The 25,116-nt window shown below is 41.8% G+C and overlaps 5 protein-coding genes and 1 long non-coding RNA gene across 12 annotated transcripts in view; 2 read left to right on the top strand and 4 right to left on the bottom strand.

Annotated features, from left to right (window-relative positions):
* Positions 1–423: 423 nt before the first annotated feature.
* Positions 424–2,862, bottom strand: ccdc90b (coiled-coil domain containing 90B). The gene is made up of 9 exons (XM_061803692.1): positions 2,683–2,862; positions 2,463–2,582; positions 1,678–1,781; positions 1,498–1,599; positions 1,381–1,422; positions 1,189–1,260; positions 1,070–1,123; positions 836–950; positions 424–729 (listed from the first exon to the last, which is right to left on the bottom strand). Exons 1-9 carry the CDS (start codon positions 2,732–2,734, stop codon positions 674–676), a joined length of 717 nt encoding a protein of 238 aa, XP_061659676.1. The 5' UTR covers positions 2,735–2,862; the 3' UTR covers positions 424–673.
* On the top strand, positions 2,524–9,612 carry alg8 (ALG8 alpha-1,3-glucosyltransferase). 2 transcript variants are annotated; one of them, XM_061803685.1, is made up of 13 exons: positions 2,524–2,653; positions 3,717–3,795; positions 3,895–4,088; positions 4,178–4,287; positions 4,815–4,882; positions 4,957–5,083; positions 5,214–5,317; positions 5,396–5,516; positions 6,555–6,694; positions 7,200–7,339; positions 7,431–7,528; positions 8,095–8,167; positions 9,151–9,612. In XM_061803685.1, the coding sequence occupies exons 3-13, from the start codon at positions 3,985–3,987 to the stop codon at positions 9,380–9,382; spliced, it is 1,317 nt and encodes a 438-aa protein (XP_061659669.1). In that variant the 5' UTR covers positions 2,524–2,653; positions 3,717–3,795; positions 3,895–3,984; the 3' UTR covers positions 9,383–9,612. The 2 variants fall into 2 exon arrangements, with proteins under 2 accessions (XP_061659669.1, XP_061659668.1); XM_061803684.1 differs by lacking the exon at positions 2,524–2,653 and adding an exon at positions 2,828–2,975.
* A 314-nt stretch (positions 9,613–9,926) lies between these two features.
* On the top strand, positions 9,927–21,979 carry LOC133491940 (uncharacterized). The gene is made up of 5 exons (XR_009792523.1): positions 9,927–10,243; positions 17,604–17,710; positions 20,622–20,745; positions 20,812–20,976; positions 21,841–21,979. It is a non-coding gene; the product is annotated as an uncharacterized LOC133491940 (long non-coding RNA).
* On the bottom strand, positions 11,031–14,642 carry guca1d (guanylate cyclase activator 1d). The gene is made up of 4 exons (XM_061803695.1): positions 12,798–14,642; positions 12,241–12,390; positions 11,464–11,551; positions 11,031–11,389 (listed from the first exon to the last, which is right to left on the bottom strand). The coding sequence occupies exons 1-4, from the start codon at positions 12,990–12,992 to the stop codon at positions 11,265–11,267; spliced, it is 558 nt and encodes a 185-aa protein (XP_061659679.1). The 5' UTR covers positions 12,993–14,642; the 3' UTR covers positions 11,031–11,264.
* Positions 14,780–19,919, bottom strand: dub (duboraya). Of its 2 annotated transcripts, XM_061803687.1 has the most exons (8): positions 19,868–19,919; positions 18,578–18,681; positions 17,590–17,670; positions 16,597–16,665; positions 15,983–16,048; positions 15,681–15,914; positions 15,184–15,558; positions 14,780–15,108 (listed from the first exon to the last, which is right to left on the bottom strand). In XM_061803687.1, the coding sequence occupies exons 2-8, from the start codon at positions 18,605–18,607 to the stop codon at positions 15,085–15,087; spliced, it is 879 nt and encodes a 292-aa protein (XP_061659671.1). In that variant the 5' UTR covers positions 18,608–18,681; positions 19,868–19,919; the 3' UTR covers positions 14,780–15,084. The 2 variants fall into 2 exon arrangements, with proteins under 2 accessions (XP_061659671.1, XP_061659670.1); XM_061803686.1 differs by lacking the exon at positions 19,868–19,919 and having other exon boundaries at positions 18,578–18,855.
* The window catches only part of LOC133491932 (stromal interaction molecule 1-like), a 21,167-nt gene continuing 17,456 nt past the window's right edge, over positions 21,406–25,116 (bottom strand). For all 5 annotated transcript variants that reach the window (XM_061803682.1, XM_061803681.1, XM_061803683.1 and 2 more), the window contains 5 exons: positions 24,985–25,085; positions 24,608–24,843; positions 23,829–23,915; positions 22,654–22,717; positions 21,406–22,209 (listed from right to left, as the gene is read on the bottom strand). In XM_061803682.1, coding sequence (XP_061659666.1) covers positions 21,822–22,209; positions 22,654–22,717; positions 23,829–23,915; positions 24,608–24,843; positions 24,985–25,085 — 876 coding nt within the window. In that variant the 3' untranslated portion in view covers positions 21,406–21,821. The remainder of the gene's footprint in view (positions 22,210–22,653; positions 22,718–23,828; positions 23,916–24,607; positions 24,844–24,984; positions 25,086–25,116) is intronic.

The following is a 25,116-nucleotide window of genomic DNA, read 5'->3' as shown; positions in this document are numbered from 1 at the left end:
TTTTCTTTTCCTCTTGTCGAGTTTCAATAAAGGTTCAGAAAATTTTGGGTGTGATTGTTCTTTGGTTTAACTGTTCTGCTTTTGAAGTTCAAAATAAAGGTTTGGTGAATTTAAAGATTTTCTTGTGCTTGCATCATTTAAATACAGCAGGATCAAACTGATTTTACATTTTAACCTGTAACTTTTATTTCACCCAGGGTATTTTGTCTCAGGTAACTGAATCAATCCCAACTGGACTTTTGTTAGAGGAAATAATTTATTGCAGCAAATATTTTCTGGTCCGATGCCACACAAACCAGTTTCAGTGGTGGGCCGAGCCTTTGGTCAATCAAAATGGAGTCACAAGGCTGTAGCCCTTTATAACTTCACATGATTCCCCCCCCCCCCATCACCCAATTCAGCCCAATTGTCTGCAGATCAAAAAAACAATTCCTGAATTTTACTTCAAAATGTCATGATTGGCAACCTATGAGCTTCATATTTTCCTTAAAAAAAAAAGGTATGTAAACTCGTGCTACACATCACTAAATGGTCCTGATGTATTTTTTTTTTTTAAACAGATTCTCTAACAGAAGCTTCCATTTTAACCTAAAAACAAATACAGGTTTAAAAGCAGCGGTTCAGGCTGGCACTTCTTTGCGAGCCGTATGACGACGACGCGCTTTACAACACTTCACTTCCACAGCCGGTAAACCCCCAGAGCGATGGCCAGGCAGGAGAACACCGTCGCTATTGAAACACAAGACACATCTTATAATGTTGAATAATAAATCCTAAAATTGATAATACAGACTTTGATTTCATCAAAATGACATGTGGTCAACAGTAATGGTACCTGCAAGATAGCGTATGGTCTCCAGCTTGAGGGACTCTAGGACGGTTTTGAGCGAAGCCACGCTCAGGTCCATCTTTTTGCTGGTCTCCATGTTGTCATGTTCGAGCTCGGCTCTCTTCAGCGCACGTCAACATACAACAAAGACATTTTTGGCTACAACAAATTCCAACCCAGAACTTCATAGCGATGAGGCAGATGTACTCGCCACTAGTACAAGTTTGAATTTGCATTTACCTTTTGATGGAACTCTCTGCTCGCCTCCAGTAGTTTCCTTTCCTGTTCTGTGAACTGAGAAGGACAAAAGGAGTTCAGTTTAATTCTGTACACGCACGCACGCCCGTGTAAACGCTCACCATGTCTGAAACGCGGCTTCTCTCCAGATTGATGTCCAGTTTGGTTTCCGCTCGGACTTTCTGACTCTCCTCCTGAGCACAAAACGCTTTGTTTATTTACTCGCTGACTGAGTCACTCACCCACTCTCGATCACTCTCACGCACACCACACGCTCCCTGTCACGTCACGCCCGCATCTATCATCTCGCTCACATTGAGTCGATTTTGCAGCTGTTCCAGCTCTCGCTTCAACTTCTGAAAGACAGAGAGCGAGAGCGTTTCGAGTTGACCGCTCGTTTGATGCCGTGTCCATCTGGTTGTGAGTCGTACCGTGTTCTCGGAGCGCAGGTTGGCAAAGTCACTCTTCTCCAGGATCACCATGTCCTTCCTGATGGCATCCAGGTGGGCCATGATCTGCTGGAGGACGATTTCCTGCGACAAGAATGAGCCAGAGCTACCACGGGAGTTTACGTGACGCCTTCTTGGCGACGCCGTCACCCTTTCGCTTACCTGATGCGACTTAGTCACCATGTCCTTGTAGACGATGTCCATGTTGGCCGTAGTCAGCGTCACCAGGGCGGAGACGATCAACTCCGCCTGGCGTTTGTCCAAACCTGGGGTGTGATGATTATCACAGAACAGGAAAAGGAACTTACTACATCTATCCATCCATTTTCCTCGCTGCTTATCCTCAGAAGGAGCCCTGGAGCCTATCCCAGCTATCTCCGGGCAGGAGGAGGGGTAAAACGTGAACTGGTTGGCATCCAATCCGGAGAGCACATAGAAACAAACAACACTTCACAATCACACTTAAGGGCAATTTTTAGTCTCCGAATATTGCATTGCATTTTAGGTATGGGGGAGGAAACTGGAGCACCCCTGGAGAAAACCCACGCCTTTCATTGCTTTTTAATAAGGTTGTTGTAAAGAGATGCAAACCTGGGTTGTGTTGTATTTCTCTGTGTATTTGGAAATATATCTGCAGTATCTGCAGTTGAGTACTGACTGCAAGTGAATTATTTTTTTTTTTTTTTGGTATATCAGTGTTTTTTGCATCAGCGTGGGGAAAAAATACAAAGGAAAATAGTAAATTAATTAGTGGTGGTGCTGTAAACGTGCCATTCATCTGCAGTCTGGACACTCTCCGGTGGGAGTTTCTGAATGAGAAGTCTCCCACAAAAAAAAAAAAAAAAAGGGCACTCGATTTGTTGTTTGTAAATTGGCAACATTGATTTATTGTCATCATCATCATTGTGACTTTCAACTTGTCCCAAAACTGCTAGGTAGATGCTCACCACTACTCGCCAACTCTGTCACCATGGCATGGGAGTCGAACGCGAGCTTTCGCTGCTCCAGAGGAGTTAATTCAACTTTCCTCACGTCCAAAGTCGCCACCGGGGTGCCAACATGGACATCTGTCACACAAATAGAACTTCACTAGCTTGAGTTGAGGGGGACAAGGACAAGATGGAGGGGGCTGCACAAGGTCTGTTTATATGTTCCTCATTTATTTACCTCTCAAGTTTGGAAGCCGCCGCAGCGTACAGCGCCGCAGCAATGTGTTCATTCGGCCCTCGTTTGAGTTTAAAAGTGAACTAAAACTTAATATGACGAAGTACACCACTTCCTGATCTAAAGACGACCCGGAAATTGGCAATACTGTTCGTGTCCGCTTTCTGTCAATAAAGTTTTGCCTTCAAACAATCAGGTAGAGCCATCATGGCGGCCGCCACGGTGGATAGAGGGACTTGGTTTCCAGCGTTAGCTGTGGGGGTTTCTCTACTCAAAGCTCTTTTTATCAACGCCTAGTGAGTCGAATACCTTTTTTAGCCGAGGCATGTTGTGTTCTTTTAAGTGTGATTCGAGCCAGACTCTGGTCTAAAACAACCCCCGAAACACCTTGTTAGAATCCGGCTAACACAGACTGAATGGCTCAAGATGATAAACTAACGCCACAACAATATGGTTTAGATTTTCAAAATAATGATTTTATGCTGGGTGTCGAGGTATTTTTTTAATTATCAAACAATGACACATTGGTATACACACCAATACATTTTCCACATTAATGCATGACGTGTTTAAATGGGTTGTATTTTGCCGCATAGTCACGAGATGTCGTTGTTTCACCTCTTGCTGCTTAGTTTTAGTACGTGTAACCTTGTACCAAATAATTACAATAAATATTTGAATGAAAATGTGTAGACTAGACTATTGATACAAGCAAATTAAAAGCAACTGTTCGTATCCTGAAAACCATATTTGAAGGTACCGTCGTAAGTGGCAAATCTGGCACGAGTATGCATAACTATGAGACCATCCTTTCCTTTGTGTCATCATATATTTCTTAAGAATACTGGACATAAAATAACTATTATTATTATTAGGTTATTTTATGTTGTTTTAACTATTATGGCTTGAGCAGCACTGGATGAATGGAAGGATATTGTTTGACCATATACCAATGATAAAATGAAAACATTATGATGTCCCGTGTTTTTGTTGTTGTTTTGTTTAATTATGCCAACTCTGTACTTGCATCTATATAGTCACTCGACAGACTTTGAGGTGCACAGGAACTGGTTGGCCATCACACACAGCTTGCCAGTGTCTCGATGGTATCATGAGGTAAGTTTAATACGCATACATTTTCCCCATTTTCAATGTTGGTTTGGGGAGTTAATATCTGAAAGTGGTCGTCTTTGTTTCTTTTCATCTTCCTTGCAGAACACATCCAAGTGGACCCTGGACTATCCGCCGCTGTTTGCGTGGTTTGAGTTCGGCCTTTCCCATGTCGCTCGGCACTTTGACAAGAAGATGTTGGCCGTGGACAACCTGAACTACGCCAGTCCTGCCACCGTCCTCTTTCAGAGACTCTCAGTTATCTTCTTTGACTTGCTTTTCATCTACGCGGCCAGAGAGTGAGTATGGCCACCACCAGTGTAAATCTAAGTATTTGTGTGTTTAGTTCTCCATCCTTGTTATATTCTTTTTTGGATCACGTATGCAGGTGCTGCAGGTGTGTTCGGAATCGGCGAGGTGGTCGGAACATATTTAATCTTCCGTCTTTTGTCCTTGCCGTCCTGCTGCTCTGGAACTTTGGCCTTCTGATTGTTGATCGTACCCTTCAGTTTTCAAGTTGAACATCTCTAGTCAAGGGAGGAAACTAGTTGCACACTAGGTGTGGTTTAACCAAATCAGAGAAGTGTGGCATTAAGTCTTAAATTAACTGCTATAAGGCATAAAAAAAATGATGACACTGGTATAAAGTTACTTGTTACATCCTGTAAAGTCTTCCCTTAGCTTGTATTGTTGGGGGTGCTCCTCCTTTGCTGCTGCTGAGATCTCATCTGAAGTCAGGCATGATGGCACCCTTTACTGGGGAGCCACCGATACGGGTTTATTGAGGTGGATGCAGATTTTAATACCTGGTAAAATTGTACATTGTTAGTATTTGTTTGACGACAACTGAGAAAACATGTTTTTTTAAATTATTTGTTTGTATGTAACAATGTTTTAAAAAACAACAACAATTGCACCAACAACAAAAAAATCGGCCAATTTTTTGGCGGCGAGGCCTCCGTTGAAACTATCACTATCGTGTAAATTCATTGATGCTGTCATGGTTCCTTGATGTCTTCCCTCAGACATTCATTTTCAGTACAACGGCTTCCTCTTTGGTTTCTTCCTGCTGTCTGTCGCCAAGCACCTGCAGGTGAAGATGACTCGAAAAGCCCTCGCTTGGTCAAATCTATACGTGAACCTCGTACGTATTTATGTTTTGAGCAGTCTCAGCACCTGCAGGGAGCGCTGCTCTTTGCTGTCCTACTCAACCTGAAGCACATCTACCTGTACGTCGCTCCAGCGTATGGCATATTCCTTCTGAGGAGCTACTGCTTTACGGAGGACGACGTTGGTACGACAGATTTTCTACCTGCAATCCTTAAAAATAAGCTCATACTGTTTATAGCAATCCTATGCGTTAAGTGAGCAAACATGTTACCTGTATCAATAATCACAATCACTTTTTGTTTTTTTGTCTGCAGATGGCTCCATAAAATGGAGGAGTTTCAGTCCGGTCCGCCTGCTCGCCCTCGGCAGCATCGTTGCGGCCGTCTGCGCTCTTTCCTTTGGCCCGTTCATTGTTCTGGTGAGATGATCCGATTGAGGACAAATTCTGTAAAATGCACGGCTTGACTCAAGAATCACTGTTTTGTGTGTGAGACAGGGTCAACTTCCTCAGGTGCTGTCCCGCCTCTTCCCTTTCAGGCGAGGGCTCTGCCACGCCTACTGGGCGCCAAACGTGTGGGCCCTCTACAACGTCCTGGATAAAAGCATGGCCACTTTCGGTAAGAATGTAAACGAAAGCCATTTTGTCTCTCAACTGCAGGTGGCAGGAGGCATCTATTTGGTGGGATATTTATTTTTTAAACATTATTTTATAAATAATAACAGCGGCGGCACGGTGGAACAGCTGGTAAAGTGTTGGCCTTACAGTTCTGAGGGCCCGGATCCAATTCCGGAACCACCTGCGTGGAGTTTGCAGGTTCTCCTCATGCCTGCGTGGGTTTCCTCCAGGCACTCCGGTTTCTTCCCACATCCCAAAAAGATGCAACATTAATTGGACACTCTAAATTGCCCCTAGGTGTGATTGTGTGACTGTTTGTCTCTGTGGCCTGCAATTGGCTGGCAACCAGTTCAGGGTGTACCCCGCCTCCTGCCCGTTGACAGCTGGCATAGGCTCCAGCACTACCACGAACCTCGTGAGGATAAGCGGCAAAGAAAATGGATGGATGGATGGATGGAAATAACAGTAATACACTACTGTTTGCTGTTGTGAACTGCTGGAACCCCTTAAAAGTATTTATAATTGCCCATATTAATAGATTAAACTCTACCACAAAGTATGGTTCCGAAACAATTTATCTTCTCAAACACATCTTACAACATCCATCAATCGATTTTCTTTGCTGCTTATCCTCACGAAAGTTGCAGGGAGGGCTGGAGCCTATCCCAACTGTCAATGGGCAGCGGGCAGGGTACACCCTGAACTGGTCGCCTGCCAAATGCAGGGCACATGGAGACAGTCGCACTCACAGTCACACCTAGTGGCAATTTAGAGTGTCCAATTAATGTTTCATGTTTTCGGGATGTGAGTGCCTTGATAAAACCCACGCAGGCACAGGGAGAACATGCAAACTCCACACAGGCGGGTCCAGAATTGAACCCGGGAATCTCAGAACTGTGAGGCCAACGCGTTACCAGCTGATCCATTGTGCCGCCCATTTTACAACATTTCCCTTACAAATATGCATCTAATTTCACAAGAGCGGGGGGAAAAAACAATCCCAATTCTTTTGTTGCAAATAATGAGCGGTGTTTTACAGCTGTTCGTTTGAAGCTTCTAAATGAGACAACCCTCCCTCCGGCCTCCATGACTGGAGGTTTGGTTCAGGAGTTCCAGCACTCGGTCCTTCCTTCTGTAACTCCGGCTGTCACTCTCGTCTGCACTCTGCTGTCCATCCTGGTCAGTCCTGTTATTATTATTATTATTATTTGGCTAGCGTGCTCACTTAGCACCAATGCAAGCGATATATTTTGGAACATAAACAGGGGAGAAGCACATAAATATAACACTAATCACATGTATACTGGTAAAAGTATTCTCTATGAAAAATGATACCTTCCTGAGTTGCTTATGGTATTATTAGAAGGAATACTGTTGTTCATGTGTGGAGGCTTCACATACCTGTGTTGTACTGCCTCCCTGTGGCCAAGGTGGACACACCAGAAGGAGCTTTGCAGAAAATTGGATTGCGGCATGAAATAAATCATGATCCAGAAACTTTTTAATTCTTTGCGTTCTTTTTACTTACACATGAGATGTGAGTGTTTTGAGTGACCTGGTCACAGAATGAATCAAAGGGTTAGCGATCATTGGCTCTTTCTGGCAATTGTATATTTCTCCAATGGATGCCAAGTTTGAAGTACGTACGCTTGACGTCTTTCAAAATTTATGCGCGACTTGATAGCCGGCGTTGTCGTCCATCTGGTGGCGTCCTCGGGGGGCTCGCGGGTTCCTGCGCTGCCTGGTGCTGTGCGCGCTCGCCTCCTTCACGTTCGGCTGGCACGTCCACGAGAAAGCCATCCTCATGGCCATCCTGCCTCTCAGGTTCACCATTGATTCCATATTTTTCACTGTAGATTACAAGTTTGTCATTTTAAGATGTAGTGGATATTTTTTTTTTCTTCCCCTGGCGTAGTCTGTTGGCAGTCGAGAGCAGTGAGGATGCTGGGATCTTCTTGCTTCTGAGCACATCGGGTCATTACTCACTATTCCCGCTGCTCTTCACTCCGGCAGGTACATTGAATGTAGTCTGACCCATTTTAGCTGTCATTCCATCATCTGTGCAGCGGTACCTTGACCTACGAGTGACCCAAGTTTTGTTGCTTGGTTGTTTGTTTTTTTTTGTTTGTTTTTGTTTTTTTTTTTTTTGCTCTGATTTGTGAGGAAAAAACATGCAATGGCGGGCTAGATGGTGGCGGTGCACTTCACAACAAGCAGCAGATTGGGAAAAAGTCTTCAGAAAATAAGCCAAGTTGAAGTTTGTCAACTAAAAATGAAACCAAGAAAATTTCTGCACAACTTTGTTTTATGAAAATCCACATGGATTAAGTTAACCCATAATGGAAATGCCATAGATGGGCTAACAACACCAGTATCGATGTTGCAGTAATTATGAAACGACTTATGTTTGAGCACGGATCATAGGAACACGTGGACCGAGACAGTATGACAATTCTTACAAGTGTGTGTGTGTGTGTGTGTGTGTGTGTGCATGTGTATACACACACATATCCACTGCAGCTCAGCTGAGATCTTCCATGTTTGATTTGAGGTGATGCAAACAACTTTTTCTTTTGCAGAGCTGCCCATCAAATATGCGTTGATGATGTTGTTCACCATCTTCTCATTCGCTGCCCTGGGGAAACTCCACAGGTGGGAGATTTGTGTATTTTTATAAATAATACCAACGTGAGTTAAAATTGTTTGTAAGTTTTGTGATGGTAGGAAGTCAATCATCTTTTGAAATCGTAACTATGAATTACAATACCTTTTGTGGTACATTAGGACCACACCGAAAAGGGTACAAGAAACGACTACAATGATGATGACAATGTTGCTGTTTTTAGATATTGAGACAAAAGTTATAATATTACCAGTATAAATTGGATTTAATTAGAAATATTTTCTATTTTAGTGTTTATCCAGTTTATGCTAAAGTTTATATAACAAAATCCTCAAGTCATCTTAACGGAAGTACATTTTTAGGATCATAATTTTGCTTGATTATAAATACCTACTTGCCTTAAAATTCAAATCTTGTTCTCATTCAATCATACCTTTTTATTCTCATAAAATTGCATGTTTTCTAATAGTTTTGGGATTTGTATTCTCATAAAATTGGCTAGTCTTTTCAGTTATTCTAGTAGGACCTTTTCTTTTATTACTACAACACAATTATCAAAATACATTTTGGTCAAAATATTGAACTTGTGAAATTAAGGTGTAATGTTTTTTAAAGATTTTAGTCTAGTATAATTACATCTCTCATAAATTGAATCTCATGAAACAAAACATTTTACATATGAATTTATTCTTAAACTACTCACAATTTTTTTTTCTTCTTCTTCTTCCTCTTTGTAAATATGATATTCTTTTAAAGTTGTCTTTGCCCAGAACATAACTTCATTTAGATTTTACATACATACATACAACATTTACATATACTTACAATAAATCTTTTTTCCCCTGACAATATTCCATTTATTTTCAGTGAATGACTTTATCCTGTATGTTTTTGTGCGTGGCCCTCATGCCTATTTGTACAGGTATAACTGCAAGACAGTACAGAAATATATCATATCTTAGAATGCACAATGCTTTGTGTAGGTGATGTTTCTACTCTTGTCTCATTTCAGCACTCAGGGGTCTCTGCTGCATCCACTGGAGGTGGTCTACCTGTCGGGCTTGGTTGCGGTGGCCATCGGCTGCGAGTTAGTCTTTCCTCTGTCGCCGTGGCAACAGAAGCTTCCGTTCCTTCCGTTGCTGGCGACATCCGTGTATTCTTCGCTGGGTGTCTGCTACTCCTTTCTGCGGCTCTACATCACACTGCTCCGGCGGGGAGGTGGAAGAAAGTCCAAACAACAGTGACACGCCAGGTTGCGGGTTCGATTCCTGCACTGAACTGTGATGTTAGTCAGGTAACAACCAGGGGCGCAACTGAACTGTTTCCCAAGGGGATCAATAAGGTTTCTGCCTTAATACTAACAGCGCTTCAGTGTATGTTAGCCTGTTAGTGTGTTTGTATCCCATTGTTTATTATCGTAAATATGTATGTATTTTTATTTCCAATTTTTAATCAAAGAAAAGACCAAAATTTACTGGAGTGTGTTCTTTGTCATATTTAAACTGTATATAATTAGTATAAAAATACACGCTATGTTTAATTCAACAAGTAACAATTTTCAGTTAATAGTCACACCGTTAAATGTCTGACCCTATAAACAAATCAAAATACTAAATTACAATTTAATTTTGGTCAGCACAGTGTCAGATTATCTCTAATTGCAGCCACTATCGTGTGTGTGTGTGTGTGTGTGTATATATATATATATATATATATATATATATATATATATATATTTTATTTTTTTTTTCCTCTACACTCTCACGATCCTTGTGAGGATAAGCAGCTCAGATGATGAATGGATGGATTTTACATACATGATATAGAGAGAGATAACTTTTCAGTTCCTAATTAAAGGAGTTACTTTTTATTGATAAGGCAACACAAAACTTGATTTCTTACAATGATTGTAAAATAACTTTCATTGTAAAAAAAAAAAAAATCTATTGCACAAACTGTTGGAACAGACGCTCACCTGTTTGATAATCAGTAATTAAGCATTTTAGCACTTAAGCACAAATGCTAACAAGGTTAGCCATCCAAGTTTGTACTCATTTCAAACCACTTCAGTTCTTGGTGAGCCAGATTCCACTGAATTTAGCCAGGTGAGAGATGAATTTGGAAGTCTGCCCTTATTTCAACCAGCATACTATTTGTTACCGTTATGTTTTAAACAAATGTTATGGGTTAGTATCGCAGCATTGATGCTAACAAGTTTGAGTGTTAGCCAGGTTAGCACAGATTTTTCCCACTTTGTAGGTTGGCATTGGTTATAACCTGTTCAACTGTCAGTTACCAGTGAGTTTAACCGCTCGTACTTTATTCTAACGTATAACATTGATTGTAACCAATTAAGGTAAACACTTTGCGCTTACATTAAAACTGGCAGCCAGCAGTCTTAGCACTGATGAAATGTAGCTATCAATTACCAGATTAGTAGTTTTTGCCCACTTTGATAGCATTAGTTGTAAAAACCTCAACTGTTATCAGTTCAAAAATCTGATCAAAATTTAGTATTGGTTCTAAACAATGTAAGCAATTATTTTTCAAGGTATTATTGATCCTAACGAGTAGAGCTATAAATCGTCAGTTGTTGGCTTAAGCTTTCAGTAAAAATTATTCCCGATGGACCTTTTGTTGAAAGGTGCTTCATGAGCATAGCTTTTTTTTTTTTTTCTTTGAGTATCAATGCCAAAACCAGCCGAGTCAGAGCAGAACCAAAGCGTGCACTGCGGAATAGTGTCACCAAATAGTCAGCATAAATGACCAAATTAATGGTGATTTTATGGATTATTGATGACCTAAAAGCAATGTGTTAATATTATAAATTGAGCTTCTAGTGTTAGGCACAATAGTTCTTTTTTTTTTTTTTTTTTTTTTAAAACTATGTAAGGCAAAGTAATACAGTTTGCCATCAAGTTATTTATTTATTTTTTAAATACTGAATTTAGTCAAATGAAAATCAAAGCTGTGTGTTATATAATGCCAATGATATTAATTGTGGTGTGGAGTTTTTCTGCCCACCTGATCGCCGGAGACAACGGTCCATCACAGACAAGTCTCTTAGTGTTGAATTAGTTTTTTTTAAACAATTTTTTTGTTTTGTTTTCCGGTCGGCTTGACCTCTCATGACCTGCGTCCCTCCACAATAATGACCAACACCGGGGTCAAGTCCATCAGATTCTTCAACATGTCCATGATGTCTTCGTGGTCTTTGGCACCCTCAATGAACTCCTCCAGGGTCAGCTCACCTATGCAAATGTGTTCGCATGAGGTTAGCATAATAGCAGGACAAGCATCAGGGTATTTTTATATCATGGTTTACCTTCTCCTTTCACGTCGATTCTTTCGAATATGAGCGTGACGATCTCTTCTGGATCGATATCTCTGTTTCGTGTGATGTCCTGGATGGCCTGTAAGAGGAGACAAAGAGATCGTAGCAACATAGCGCAGTTCACCTTTCTGTAACTTTCTGTTTTTCGTTAGGATGTTAGGTCACATAAGGTTTCTTATCAGTCCAACTTTACTCGTAAAGACACATATTTTTCCTGTTAATCTACATAAATGACATATTCTTGGTTATTGTGCATATTTATATGCAAGTGGTTAAATTTTCCAACGCAAGCAGGAGTTCCTGACGGAGGAGTGGTGGTATGAGTGTTAACTGCTGAGCAACAAAAACTAGGTCAGAGTCAGCAGTCCCCGTTCCTGTCGCTTGTTGATGCATTGATCTGATTCAGCAGATTAGCACTTTACTGATTTCACACTTAATCCTCCAGCGTTCATGACCTTCTGAATCAATTTAACTCTGGTAAAAGTGTGTCGACAGGAAGTCAAACTTTTTGCCAAATACAAATAACACAAAATAAATGATATTTTCTTCTTTCAACAGTGTTAAACTATTTATAACAAGAAGCTTTTTTTTCCCCTCTAGTTTTTAGTCTTTTTCCAGTAATTTAAAAAAAAAAAACACATTTTGAAATTTTTGTGATTTAAGCATCCAGTCGAAATCTGTCCATTTTGTCTGGGGGGAAAAAAGTATGTAAAGAACCAAATAAGACACACAGAATTTAAAACAGCATCATGGGTTAAGCCTAATTACCGAGAAGATAGTCTCCAACTCCTCCTTGTCAATCTTTCCGTTTCCATCCTGGTCAAAGAGTTTGAAGTACCACTTCAGCTTCTGGTTGATTTCCCCCTTCAGCATGAGACTGACGGCGGCGATGTATTCCACAAAGTCGATATAACCATCCTGTACAGAGAGAACATGTCATTTGTCATTGAAATATCCTGGTACCCCACTAAAAATGCCAAATGACATCAAAGTGGTGATTGCATTTGTTGCAAACTGAATGTCTTAATTCCCCCTCATCATGACCCGGAATCCAATAAACTCACTGCCAGGATAATGGCTCTGCAGACTATTGCTCCCAAGCCAATTACACAGTGAGGTAACAAAAGATTCTGTTTCACTAAAGAGATGAGTTGGAGCACTTTGATTTGTGACTTTTGTGATATTTTTTTTTTTTTAAGCAAGTGAGAACCCGGACTATACTGCAGATGTCTGTCTGTTTTGAGCAACCACAACGCCCTTTCCAATTTAATCCAGCCTTACATGGGTAGATTGGATGTTTCCTAGTGAAATCAGGATTGGCTCACCCCATCCATGTCGAAGGTGTAGAAGACCTGGTCCACGTAGCTGTTGGCATCCTCGGTCATTCCCTTCAGGCCCAGGATGGTCTTCAGCTCGAACAGTGTGATGAGACCTGACGGCGACTCTCGCATGAACTTGTTGTACCAGTGGTGCATGTCCTCAGCGAGGATGTCGTCCAGGTTAGAGCCGTGGTTACCCATCGTCCAATTTGTGCCAAGGAAGAAGAAAAGTCTTAGTATGGAAAGGTGGTGGTCAAGCTTGACACTTTTAGGGGGCTTCGGGCTCCATCCAAATCTAGCTGCAAGGATTCAGTCCCTTTTTGGAGTAAAGAGCCAAAGAGCCTAAAACCCCATGGCAGCGAAGCCAGCAAGCTCTTGGATGCTCAAATAGCTCCACATGAGTGACATTGCAGGCGAAGAGCAAACTTCAGGACACTCTAACCCTATTTGGTCCTGAAATAAAACCTGTAATGGGATTAGGCACCCATGCCGCTTTACCTGCCCCAGTCCTGGTTACATAACGGACCGTGGTCATACGGAGAGGTTTCCCACTGGGTGGCCCAAACCGCATGCCCTCATGAGTCGGCATTTTGTCATCACGATGGAACGTGCCAAGAAACATCTCCGTTCTTTAGGTCGTGGTCGTCCACAAAGGTTGATCGAAGCTAACTGCATTTTGTTCCAATAGCTTGTGACGTTTGTTCAAAAGCGACCGCGCAGAAGACTCTCCACCAGAATTGTAGACTGTATGACATTAAGCATGTCGAAAACCAATAAATGTTGCTCTTTAGCCCAGTCTAAAGGAACATTCTCTCAGGTTCAGAATTACTTGATTTTCACTCCTAAATACGTTTGGACAAAGGATAAAATGTTTGTCTGGTCTCATCTTTGGATGACAAACCCGAGATATTTTAAGCAATTTTGTGGGGAATGTACAGTTCTGGCATGTAGTCTGTCTTGTGTTGGGTTAGGGTTATTTCCTAAACTGAAGGTACAAAAGACTCCTTGAACACTTTGTCTTCACTTTGAAAGAGGTCATTACTCACTAAGACCCCCCCCCCCCCCCAAATATCCTTCCAATATGTTTTTGACCTCCCTGCTCAGGTTTGTGTTCACTTTCCACTTGTGCGTTTATTTGAGGGCACAGTGTGATAGAATATCGGATCAGAGTGCTTATCAAAATTAGATTAAACCTCCAGTGAAAGGGCAAGTTTCCCCCTCTGGTCCTTTCCTAAATTAACTGTCTTGAGGCTTAAGGGCGGCTGAACTGTGTGGAAGGGGGCCAGCGATGGGGAAATCCTCTTGTTATCAGTGCTGGTGAATGGCCATGATTTAAGTAGGTAAATTACACCTTTCTATTATGGCATTTGGAATTGAGACGTGATTTTGTTTGTTTACCACTACACTATTTTGTTTCTTTGGGGCGTCACCTTGGCGTGACTGCTTAGAGCGTCAGCCTCATGGTTCTGGGGACCTGGGCTCAAATTTCGGCACCACCTGTTTAGAGTTTGCGTGTTCTCCCTGTGCCTGCGTGGGTTTTTCCAGGCACTGTGGTTTCCTCCACACCCCCAAAACATCCATTAATTGGAGACATTAAATTAACCCCAAGTATTATTGTGACTGTAACTGGTTGTTTATGCCCTATGTGCCCTGCGTTTGGCTGGCCACCAGTCCAGTGTGTACCCTGCCTCCTACCCGAAGATAGCTGGGATAGGCTCCAGCACTCCCACGACTCTTATGAGGATAAGCAGTTCATACAATCCCTGTATTTCCCTGCCTACGTGAGTCTCCTTGCCACAATGTTGCTCAACAGTGCACTGTATTGCATTGATGTGAAATTGGCTGTTGGCTAATTTGGATATCGCTCGTTTGAGTCGTAGACCCTTCAGTGACCTAGATAAATAGTACTACTAGTGCTGTTATGTGTGTGTGTGAGTTGAGATTAGCTAAAACAAAGTCATTGTGTCGTAAACTAGTACTTTTATACAATGAAAATGCTTACGGAAGTGGGGACAATGATCAGAGTGTGAAAAAGATGACACTTAGAAAATGAAACACAATGTTAAAAAATGGAGGAAAAGTATTTTTGTATAAGAGTCTCGCACTCATGCTGTTTTTCGAAAACAAAGGCAGATTGATGCCAGGTATTCTGTTACAGCTCTGATGTGCCAATGTTGTGTGATCTCTGTTTGGAAGCTCGTTTCCTCTCATTTTTGGAAGTCTTTGGTCCCACAATGCTTCTGAACTAAGAACCCCTTGGAGTGACTCAGGAACCAGAACTTTGTTCAACTTCTCATCGACTCTGGCATGTGGAAGCCTACGGGTCAGACAGACAAAAATAATCCTTAATGACTGAAAGAAACAGAGATCCCTACATTTTCACGACACTCACAATACTATTTTCTTCTTCTTTGTTGTTGTTTGGATCTTCTTCTGAGGCTTTCTCCAGGTTGTCTTCCTCAACACTGACTCCACCTTGACCCTCCTTCTGATCTCGCTCATGCTGGTTCTCATCTTCTCTCCGCTCCTCCTGGATTTCACAAATGCTCTGGTCTTCTTTTGGGGTTTGGTCTGATAGGTCCTCTTCCAAATCATCTCCATTCGTATTACTAAAGACATCTCGTCCTTCTCCTTTTGTTGTTTTATGGTCCAATTGGCTCGTCGGGGTCTCCAGCTCCTCCGTTGCCACACCCACTTCCTCTCCACTACTGGACTTCCTGTGGCGGCGGGACGGAGGGCGTCGCCTGAGGGAGTGGCGAGCTCGGCTCTAGAGGCCAGCCAATCAGAACTTAATAAATGACATTGATCAACAGTACTTGAATTATTGCTATCAGCAGAATTTTTGCTCAATTACTGTAAATAGAGAAAATCAGTGACTATCTGACCGACCTTGTTCACGTTTAACAAGAGGGATCCTTCATCTGTAGTGGGAGGGGCCTCAAATGACACCGGGCCCTCCTCCTCAGTCACCAGAGACGTGGAAGCATTACTGGGCGTCACCGTGGATGAGGGGCTCTCCGTGGTGGGGCCGGGGGAGGACGGTGGGCTAAAGTGTGGCAGCAGCCTGAAACCGGGGCTTTTGGGGGAGGGCAGCAGGGCAGAGGGGGACAGAGCCAGGTTGGCCTGCGAGAGAGAGCGTGATGATGTCATAGCGGTGACGGTGGAATGAAGGATGAGCAGTGTGGACTCACCTGAAGCTTCTCAATCAGGGCGGAATTTCTCTTGGTTTTGACAGGGGACGTCACATCTGTCGGCCTCTGATAAATCGCACACATTTGGGTTTTTTTTTTTTTCTTTTTTTCTCAAATGTACAGCGTTCCAGTTTCATATAGCTGTCATACCTTCGCATTCACTACATCTCTATTTTCTTCAAACAACTGAAATCACTAAATGTGGATGGTGATGCTTTTGAAAACAGTGGAGCCTTAAGATTTCAAATGTTGTAGTTTACTGCTACCAGGCTCACTGACTTCACAAAAAGCAGTGAACGATTCTTCTAAAAGAGGATTCAAGCTGTTTGTTACCGACCATATTTAAAGTTTACTGTCCAACTATATATACAAGTGTTTAGCTTAATGCTGACAATGCATATATCCATTGATGAATTTAAAAAAAAAAATGGCATCGGTTTGTTATAACCCTTTTAGCAACTGACATTTGAACACAACACGTGTAGCGAGAAAATATGACAATACTGAAATAGTGTGTATCCTGTGCGAAGAACAACTAATACTACTGCGTCTCTCCGAGGCTCCATGTATAACTGTGTGTGTGTCTATATTAGATGAGTAGACTCGCTTCTCACCTCATGCTCGTCTCCGTGGGGTTTGGGCAGTTTTAAGGAGCAAGGAGGTCGACGTCTGGCTGGCTTTTCCTGAAAAACATACCTTTCGTCATAACATAGTACACAGTGGTTCACGAACTAAGTACGACAACAAAAAGGAACAACCTTAGTGACCGATATAAAAAGAGTAATGTAGTAGGCCTATATGTTCACAAAAAAAGGTAAATATTTTTTTTAATTAAGATATTCAACATTATGCAAAATTGCAATTGTAACATGTTAAATAAGGATTTAATTAATATGTATAGGATGTAAAGTTTTAGAAATTTGCACTTCAATATTTGGAAATGAGAGTCATTGATGGTGTAGTGATACACATGCCTCACTTTGGTGCAGGCAGCGTGGGATGTACTCCTGCGTAGTAATGGCATCGATATGCGCCCTGCGAGTGACTGACTACCATTTCAGAGCGTAGTCCGCCCTTTGCCCGAAGTTACCTGAGATATAGGCTCCCAGCACTCACGCGACCCCTGTGAGGATAAGCGGCTAGGAGAATGGATGGATAGTTCAAAACTAAATGTGCTTGGATATAGTTTGCAATGCAAATATTAAATGCAAATGCAAGCTTTATTTTGATTGTATTGCTTCTTGTAAATATTTTGTTTTTAATGTTCTAATTATTTCACATAGTGGTATTTGTACCACACATTCAGCATTATGATATCAATACTGTATATCCTGAAGTTTTTGCATTAACAGTGACGACAGCACCAGAAGACACCAAAACAACCACAATATCTAATGAAAATCAAATCACAAAGGTTAGCAAACATAAATATTGAACAGGTTTAACACGATTGCCAAACGGTTCAGGAGTGGATTGATTGTCGATTGGTGTACCCCACTAAAGAGCGCACCCCCGGTCCCAGACTGTTGCCATAGTGACAGCGGGGAATTGTGTATTCTCTGGTATTTCAATTCAGTGTCGCTACGATGTATGGTTAACAAACTCACTGTCTCTCTGGCAGGCGTTGGAGATGCACCTTTGAACCTTCCGGCAAGTTCAGCCACAGTGGGGCGGGACGCGGTCGTCTCCTGAGGGAGGATGGAAGGAAGGGAGTCCAGTTAGCATCAGGTGACACCTTCACACAACATTTTATAGACACACACACAGACACAGCTGTTGATGTGCAGTTGATCCATGTCCATTCCAGTCAAAGGGCTCAGATTGCTGACATTCAACAGATAATGAACTCATCACGCAGCCTGGAAGACATGCGCTTATTCACACACACACACACACACACACGAACATACCGACACGTTCTTCTAGTTTTGTGGGGTCATTTTGACCATCTCGTACATTGAGAATGTCCATCCATCCATTCTATGGGCTGCTTATCCTTACTAGGGTCACGGATGTGCGCACCGCATGCAGTCATGTTGTAATTTGACAGAAAAAGCAAATAAATAAATAAATAAAGGAGAAAAACCCAACTGTTAAACCACTTCCTCTTTCTAAGTGTTTTTGTCTGCATATCTGTATGTACGCGTGCTACTCGGAATAATTCCTGGCATATAGTTTGCGACTTTGATTCCGAAAAAAAAAAAAAATCTACATTTTTAAAAACCTGAGATCTTGTGGTGTCCTAACCTATATTTCAACCAATTATTATTTCACATAATGGTGTTGTAAAACCTGTACAGGAGCCTGCTTGAGTCTTGCAGGCTGTAAGCAATATTACAAGAGTGGGGAAGAGGTTACATATTGGAGCAAGTGGTCAAGTACACATTATGTTAAGAGACTTTTTTTTTTTTTTAAATACAAATGCTAACATGGCCCTAATATCCAAATGATCATCACTGAAGCCATTGACATGTACAGCAATGATCGCCGATTAGCTTTGTCTTTTCGCTCGTATCTTAGTAAATGAAGAAAGAGATTTGTAAAAGATTCATTAGACCTTTAAGATATGAAATATGGTCATAAATTTGGACTTACTTCAGGCTCTTGTTCCCGTTCTTTCTGCATTTTCTGCCCTTTGCAAAAACCGCAACTCCAGCAGCAACTTCACCCAATCACTGATTTGTACGGCGTTGTACGGCCTGTTTCCAAAGATAAACAAAATCGGCACTATTTAAGCACCTACTTTTCAAAGAATATCTTTCGATCGCTGTGGGAAACACAAGGCGTGTGCCTCCCGTAGAGCTTGCAGGAAGTCAGGCGGCTCTGCAGCTTGCTATTTCATCACAACCCGGCAAAGCCCAACACAAAATAACATCAGTTCAGTACACAAATTACTGACAAGCTCGACGGTCATCTGCTCTCGTGTGATTTGATTCATTCAGCGAGCGATTCGGTTGGCTTTTAACGCTCACGTGCCATCAATCAGCATAAGAATTAAAGCCTGCGACTGCAACAAAAGATGTTGATTACATTTGCGAACTAATCATTCTATTTCTGAGAGGATTAACACTTTTAGTAGACCAAGGCCCAATGTCAAGATCATCAGAATTAAGAGAGTCTGCATTGAAGCACTTCACAATCCACGATTGTCTCTTTTTGATCTCTGGAATCGAAAGAGTCTGCGTCTTCACGAAGCTGGATGCTCCCTTTTTGAGTCAATAAATGATAGCGTCCAGATCAAAGAAATTTACGACACTGGACGGTCTCTTCCCGATCCCTCAAATTGAAACAGTCCACATTTAAGGCACTTCGGGACGCTGGATGGTTTCTTACCAATCACTAAAATTGAAAGAATCTGCATTCGACAACTTTACGACGCTGGGTGGCAAATCGCATTAATGGAATTCACGACATTGGGCGGTCTCTTCCCGATCACTGGAAAGAAAAGAATTTGCATTCTAGCACTTCACAATGATGGGTTGTCTTTTTTTTTTTTTTGATCGTGAGGAAGGACAATTGCTTTAACAAAGCACAAATCTCAATTTTATTTGTCGACAGATTATAGTCTGTTACATTTGTATTCCATGCTTTAATGTCATTTAAAAAGCAGAAGCATACGATGCAACGAAACAACTAATATTTTATGTAGCACAGAAAAAAAATCAGCTGTTATTAATAATTGAAAATTACATGATCAAAATACGTAATCCTAAATGTAAATATGAGAGATGTCAATCATTGGCGTATTGATTCCAAAATAACTCAGAATAAAGCGCGCATTGGATTTAAAAGCAGCTGCTGCACATCTGTCTGGCCTCTCGAATCCAAACTTTGCTGAAACAAAAGACACAAAAACGGGCAGACGTAACATTAGACGAGTTTTACCTCCATCCCGCCGATGGCGTCTGGGCTGCTTTATGTCGAGTATGTGCCACAGAGACCGAGCAGGCCCGCGGGTTAAATATAGAACACTACTGATACACAGCAGCTCATGTTCAGTCACATGTTTATCATTTCTCAGATGCAGTCCACGCTTCTTTCGCATTCATTAAGGGGGAGGAAAAATAAAAAGTTGAACTCCATGAATATTGGATCCCCTATAATGGAAACTATTCATGTGTCCAGTTAGCAATTGAAATATGTACTTTTGTTAGCTACATATAAAGAATATTAATATACCTATATATATATATGTATACTACACGATACTATTTTGTATAGTGTTTGATAAGTTCCGTTGACTACGCTCATTTTCTCAACTCATTTACAGTTTGAACTACTTTATTTCATATGCAGTTGTAATACTTTGTAGTAACAGCAACAGAACTTAATATAGTTAGCTAATTTATAGATTAAGATACTCAACGTACGATTATTTTGAACCAACATCATCAGGGATGTGAAACTTTTTTTTTTTTTTTTATCGCGGGCCACATTGTAGTTCTGGACTGAAAATATAAAAAAAAATTTCCGCCTCATCATATTTACACATGAAATTCATGAACTAGTTGTGAAGTCAGAAATCAAGGGAAATTGTGTTTAAAACTATTATCGATGTCTGGTAAGATGGAAAAAAAAAAACGCTTTCCGTATCTCGATGTTATCATTTATGATATGACGGCTTGAAATTTGTGTACAGATTTGAACAACAGTCACAGAAGATGACACGCATGATTTACCTTCGCGGACCATAGAATCATGTGGCGGGCCGGATCTGGCCCCCGGGCCCTGAGTTTGACACCACTGAACTACATCATATAAATGTAAGTATTTATACTCTATTTTGTGTAGTTATTACTTTTATATACCATTATTTTATTTTCCTATAGTGGGCCAGTTTTTGAAGAGGAACCCACAGCACTGAACGATGTCTCCACCTTTAAAGGAAATTGAGCCACAACAGCCAAGCAAATGTCTTCTTTCACTTCTCCTTTGGTGTTCCAATACTTCCTCACTTCTTCCTTGTACCATGTAGCGCAATGATTCTCAGTCCGGTACGTCTAATGTACCATATGTGGTACATGAAATTAAATTTCCAAACTGTGCATAGTGTTACAGTGGCTTAAGCTCTTTTTCAATCTCATTGTATTTAACTTTGAAGTGCAATACTTTTGCATGTAATTCTTCACAACGTTCTTTGGGCACAATTTTGATTAAACTTTGTCTGCAATACATTTTAATTAATTGTTACATAGTTATTTTCTGACACTTTAAGTGGCTTACAATTACAATTGTTTTTTATTTACAATTCAAATCATTTTTGATAACCGCTTAGTTACGACTAAATTTTAATATTGGTCATGAAGATGCTCATTTGAGAGCAAGTATTTTTTTGTCGTATTTGGTGTAAAAAGTTGTCGAACTAGTGTTGCAGCACATTATAAATTAAAAACAAAAAGTACACAGACATTGTTTATCACCATTATTGCAGTTATTTATTAATACATTTTAAATATTCTCTTTTTGAAACTTCCACATAAGATGTGAGTAATGAATATTCTTGACAAGCAGTTTTCTTTACATAATTATACTTTTCACTTTGTTCAGAGTATAGATAGTTGACTTCACATTCTGCCTTGGACATGACACTTTAATAAACAACCAGATTTATGAATGAGTGTGTGTGCGCGCAGGCATGCCTGTGTGTACCTCTGCATGTTGCCTTCAAGTGTCAGCACCAAAGTGTGAAAACTGAATCAGTTATCTCTGGTCTTTTTACCAGGCTGACTACACGTGTACTTTTTTTGTGTGTTTTGTGTATGTGTGTGTTTTAGAAGATATTGTTTTGCCACTGGTTATCAAAGAGTGAGAGTTTGTGTATAGTCTTTCTTCAGCATTGTCATTTCTTCTTTTTGAAGATTTTATTAAAGGCGTTCCTGCGACGGCCGCCGCCCGAAACGTCGCCCTCCTCGCGCCCGTCCTCCACAGGACTCCACCTGGGGTGTGCGTGACCCGTCGAAAAGAGAAGGGGACTGTCGGCGGCGTCGGGCGTGATGCACAGCGAGCGGGTGGAACAGGAGGGGGCGAGGGCGGCGGGGGGAGTGCCCCTCAGCTCCCCGAGGCTTGAGCTCTTTTCTAAGGGTCCTACCCCGACTCCTCTGATTCTGGGGCTCGGTGTCTGCTGGAGCCTGGCGGGTAAGAAAAGAGTCTTGGAACCGTACGGGCTTCTTGAGTCACTGTGAGGGACCGGGAGGGGGGGGTCCGAGTCAGAGTATTCCAAAATGTCCCTGTGGGTGAAAAGAAATGGTTTGGACCCTTAAGAGATTCATTGAAAATTAAGATGAGTGATTGTGTCTCTTTAAAAATGGCAATAAAAAGGCAAGTGCAAAGTCTGAGGTGGCGGTGAGAACTATTACACTCAGGCTTCCCCAAAATGATAGGAGTGATTTATTTTCTGTAACCCCGTCATTTATTTGTTTACCTTTACTACGAACACTTCCAATTACATCACTGCAAAGAGTGAGAGAAGAATGGAGTGAGGAAGCGAGGTTGGGAAGACAGAAGGGTCAGAGAGGCGGGCCGGGCAAGTGGAAGAATTCCAGCTGGCTGATAGAGTGGCTCTGTTTCTGCCCTGCGTGCCCCCCTCCCGCCCTCCCACAACCACCACCACCACCACCACCCTCCTTGGGCAACACCCTTCCTGTTCATGCGGGACATTTCCGTCAACCAACCTCTGAGAGCTGAACATCATAGCGCAGTCTCCCATCCTTTGCTGCTGGGGCATCAGACTTTGAGCTGCGGGTGATACAAAAATTGTCACATAAAATTCACAAAAAGTTACACTGGGTCATATGGTCCAGAATTAATTTCACAGTATAAAGTAAACTTTAACAAAAAACTAAAATATCACAATATAAACTCAGCACGCTACGGGGTACAACAGTCCAAATGAACACAAATATTGCTGATTTTACAAATATTTAATATACTATATGTATTAACATACTTTTGTACTTCAAGTCTCCTCCTCCTCCTGGCTGGCAGATGCTGAAATTTATTGATTAATCGTGTAGCAGTAGAAAATGAATGGATGTTATGTGTGTGCCTATTGCTCATGGTGTAGCTTTTGTATTCTTCCATCCATTTTCTTTGCTGCTTATCCTCACAAGGCTCGTGAGGAGTGCTGGAGCCTATCCCAGCTGTCATTGGGCAGGAGGCAGGGTACACCCTGGACTGGTTGTCAGCCAATCGCCGGGCACATTGAGACAAACAGCCGCACTCACAATCACACCTTGGGGCAATTTAGAGTGTCCAATTTATGTTTTTGGGATGTGGGAGGAAACCCACGCAGGCACGGGGAGAACATGCAGACTCCACACAGGCGGGTGCGGGATTGAACCCGGGACCTCAGAACTGTGAGGCCAATGCTTTACGAGCTGACCCACTGTGCCGCCCCTTTTTTATTCTTTTCTCTCCAAACAATGAAAATGCTAATTTGCTGTCCATAGTCGGTTGCTCTCCGCTGTGTAATGTGCTGCACACTTTATGTTAAAAGTTCTTTATGACACTTGTCAGGTGTGTATCTTATTTTGTTGCCACATAAGTCAGTATTAGTGACTTAGAAAAGCTGTGATAAGAGCGACAGCATCGCTGGTGCGGAGCTAGCACCATAAGCTTAGCGCCGAGCATTCCTCCATTAGTCCCCAAGCAGAGGTGAAAGCTGGAAGGATGGGTGAAGGTTCAACATGGATGCAGCAATTTTTTTTTTTTTTTTTTTTTTAAACCAGTTCACTCACAATGGTTTCTTTCAAAGTGCATTTTACAGTCATTCTGGGACATGATCCAAAAGCCCAATCCCCCCCCCAACATTAAAAAGGCACACTGAAAAAAAAACAAAGGGACTAACCAGAGAGCTTCCACGGGGATTGGTTATCCGCGATGCCGCTCAGTGGCCACAGGTCGCTCACTCGTCGGTCCATCTGCCAGGCTGCATCTAGATGGAGCCAATACGGAGAGAAACGCTAAGAGGGGACCTACTCGGACTGATCCGGCTCCTCTGGCTGGAAAACCCAACAACCCCAAACCGAGGAGAGTACAGTTGAGCCCGACCGGTACTGAGCACTAGAAAAGAAGAATTTGAGCTGGAAACAGCACAGGAAGCACTTTGTGATGGAAAAGAAACCGTCCAACATTGTGAAGTTCTTTTATGCAGACTATTTAAATTTCAGTGATTGAGGAAAGACCTCCCGCCGTTATTAGGAGCAGAATATAGACTCTTGTTTTTATAATCAGGGATAGACAATCCACCATGGTGAAGTGTTTTAATGCTAACCCTGTCAATTTCAGTGTTTGAGACGAGACCGTCAAGTGTGAACTATTTTAATGCAGACTCTTCCAAATTTAGTGAGTGGTCTAAACTTGTGACTTCAATGCTACGATGTGGTTTCTCTCAATTTGAGTGCTCCAGAAAAGGGGGAAGTGCTTTAATGAGGACTCTTTCAATTTCAACGATAATGTAGACTCCTTCACAAAGACAATATAATATATATATACTCCAATATGCTAATAGCCTTCTCTGTTTTGGTCATATGTATTTTGTTTGGACCTAGAATATACAGATATTAATAAGAAATAATTCTTGATGGAAAAGAAAAATAGTCATTAGTTCAAGTGAAAACAACTCACATTTAAGCGTCCCGGGTGAAAGGATGTCCTCGTCCATGTCGTCCAGGTCATCGGACAGGAGGAGGTGCTGCGGTGTCGCCGGTCGCAGGCCCAGGAAGGACGGGTCCAAATTGAGGGCGGCGGCCAGCGCACCCAGGCCGGGGTTGGTGACCAGACAGAAACCCGTCAGGGACTCGATATTCTGCCAGCGGTGCAGCTTCTCTCGCAGAGCGCCCGTCACGTCGGCCAGGGCCTGTCTGGAAGACACATTTGGATGTTGATTTGAGGTACAGCATGCATGACTTGAAAGGTTGTTTCTCACATTTTTACAGATGTTTTGACAATATACATAAAAAAAAAAATATATATATATATATATATGTATGATATGTACTAACTTGGCAGAGAGGATCTTGTGGTCCACGTCATCTAACGAGGAGCTGTGAGCCACATGGAATGTCCCAAATAGTGAACTTCTCTTCTTCTTGATCTTCTCGGCCTGAAATATCAGCAATATTGGCATAATTATG

The sequence above is a fragment of the Syngnathoides biaculeatus genome, chromosome 18, assembly GCF_019802595.1.
Source record: "Syngnathoides biaculeatus isolate LvHL_M chromosome 18, ASM1980259v1, whole genome shotgun sequence".
NCBI lineage: Eukaryota > Metazoa > Chordata > Actinopteri > Syngnathiformes > Syngnathidae > Syngnathoides > Syngnathoides biaculeatus.
The sequence above is the reverse complement of the archived record's forward strand: the minus strand, read 5'-3'. Positions and strand labels throughout refer to the sequence as shown.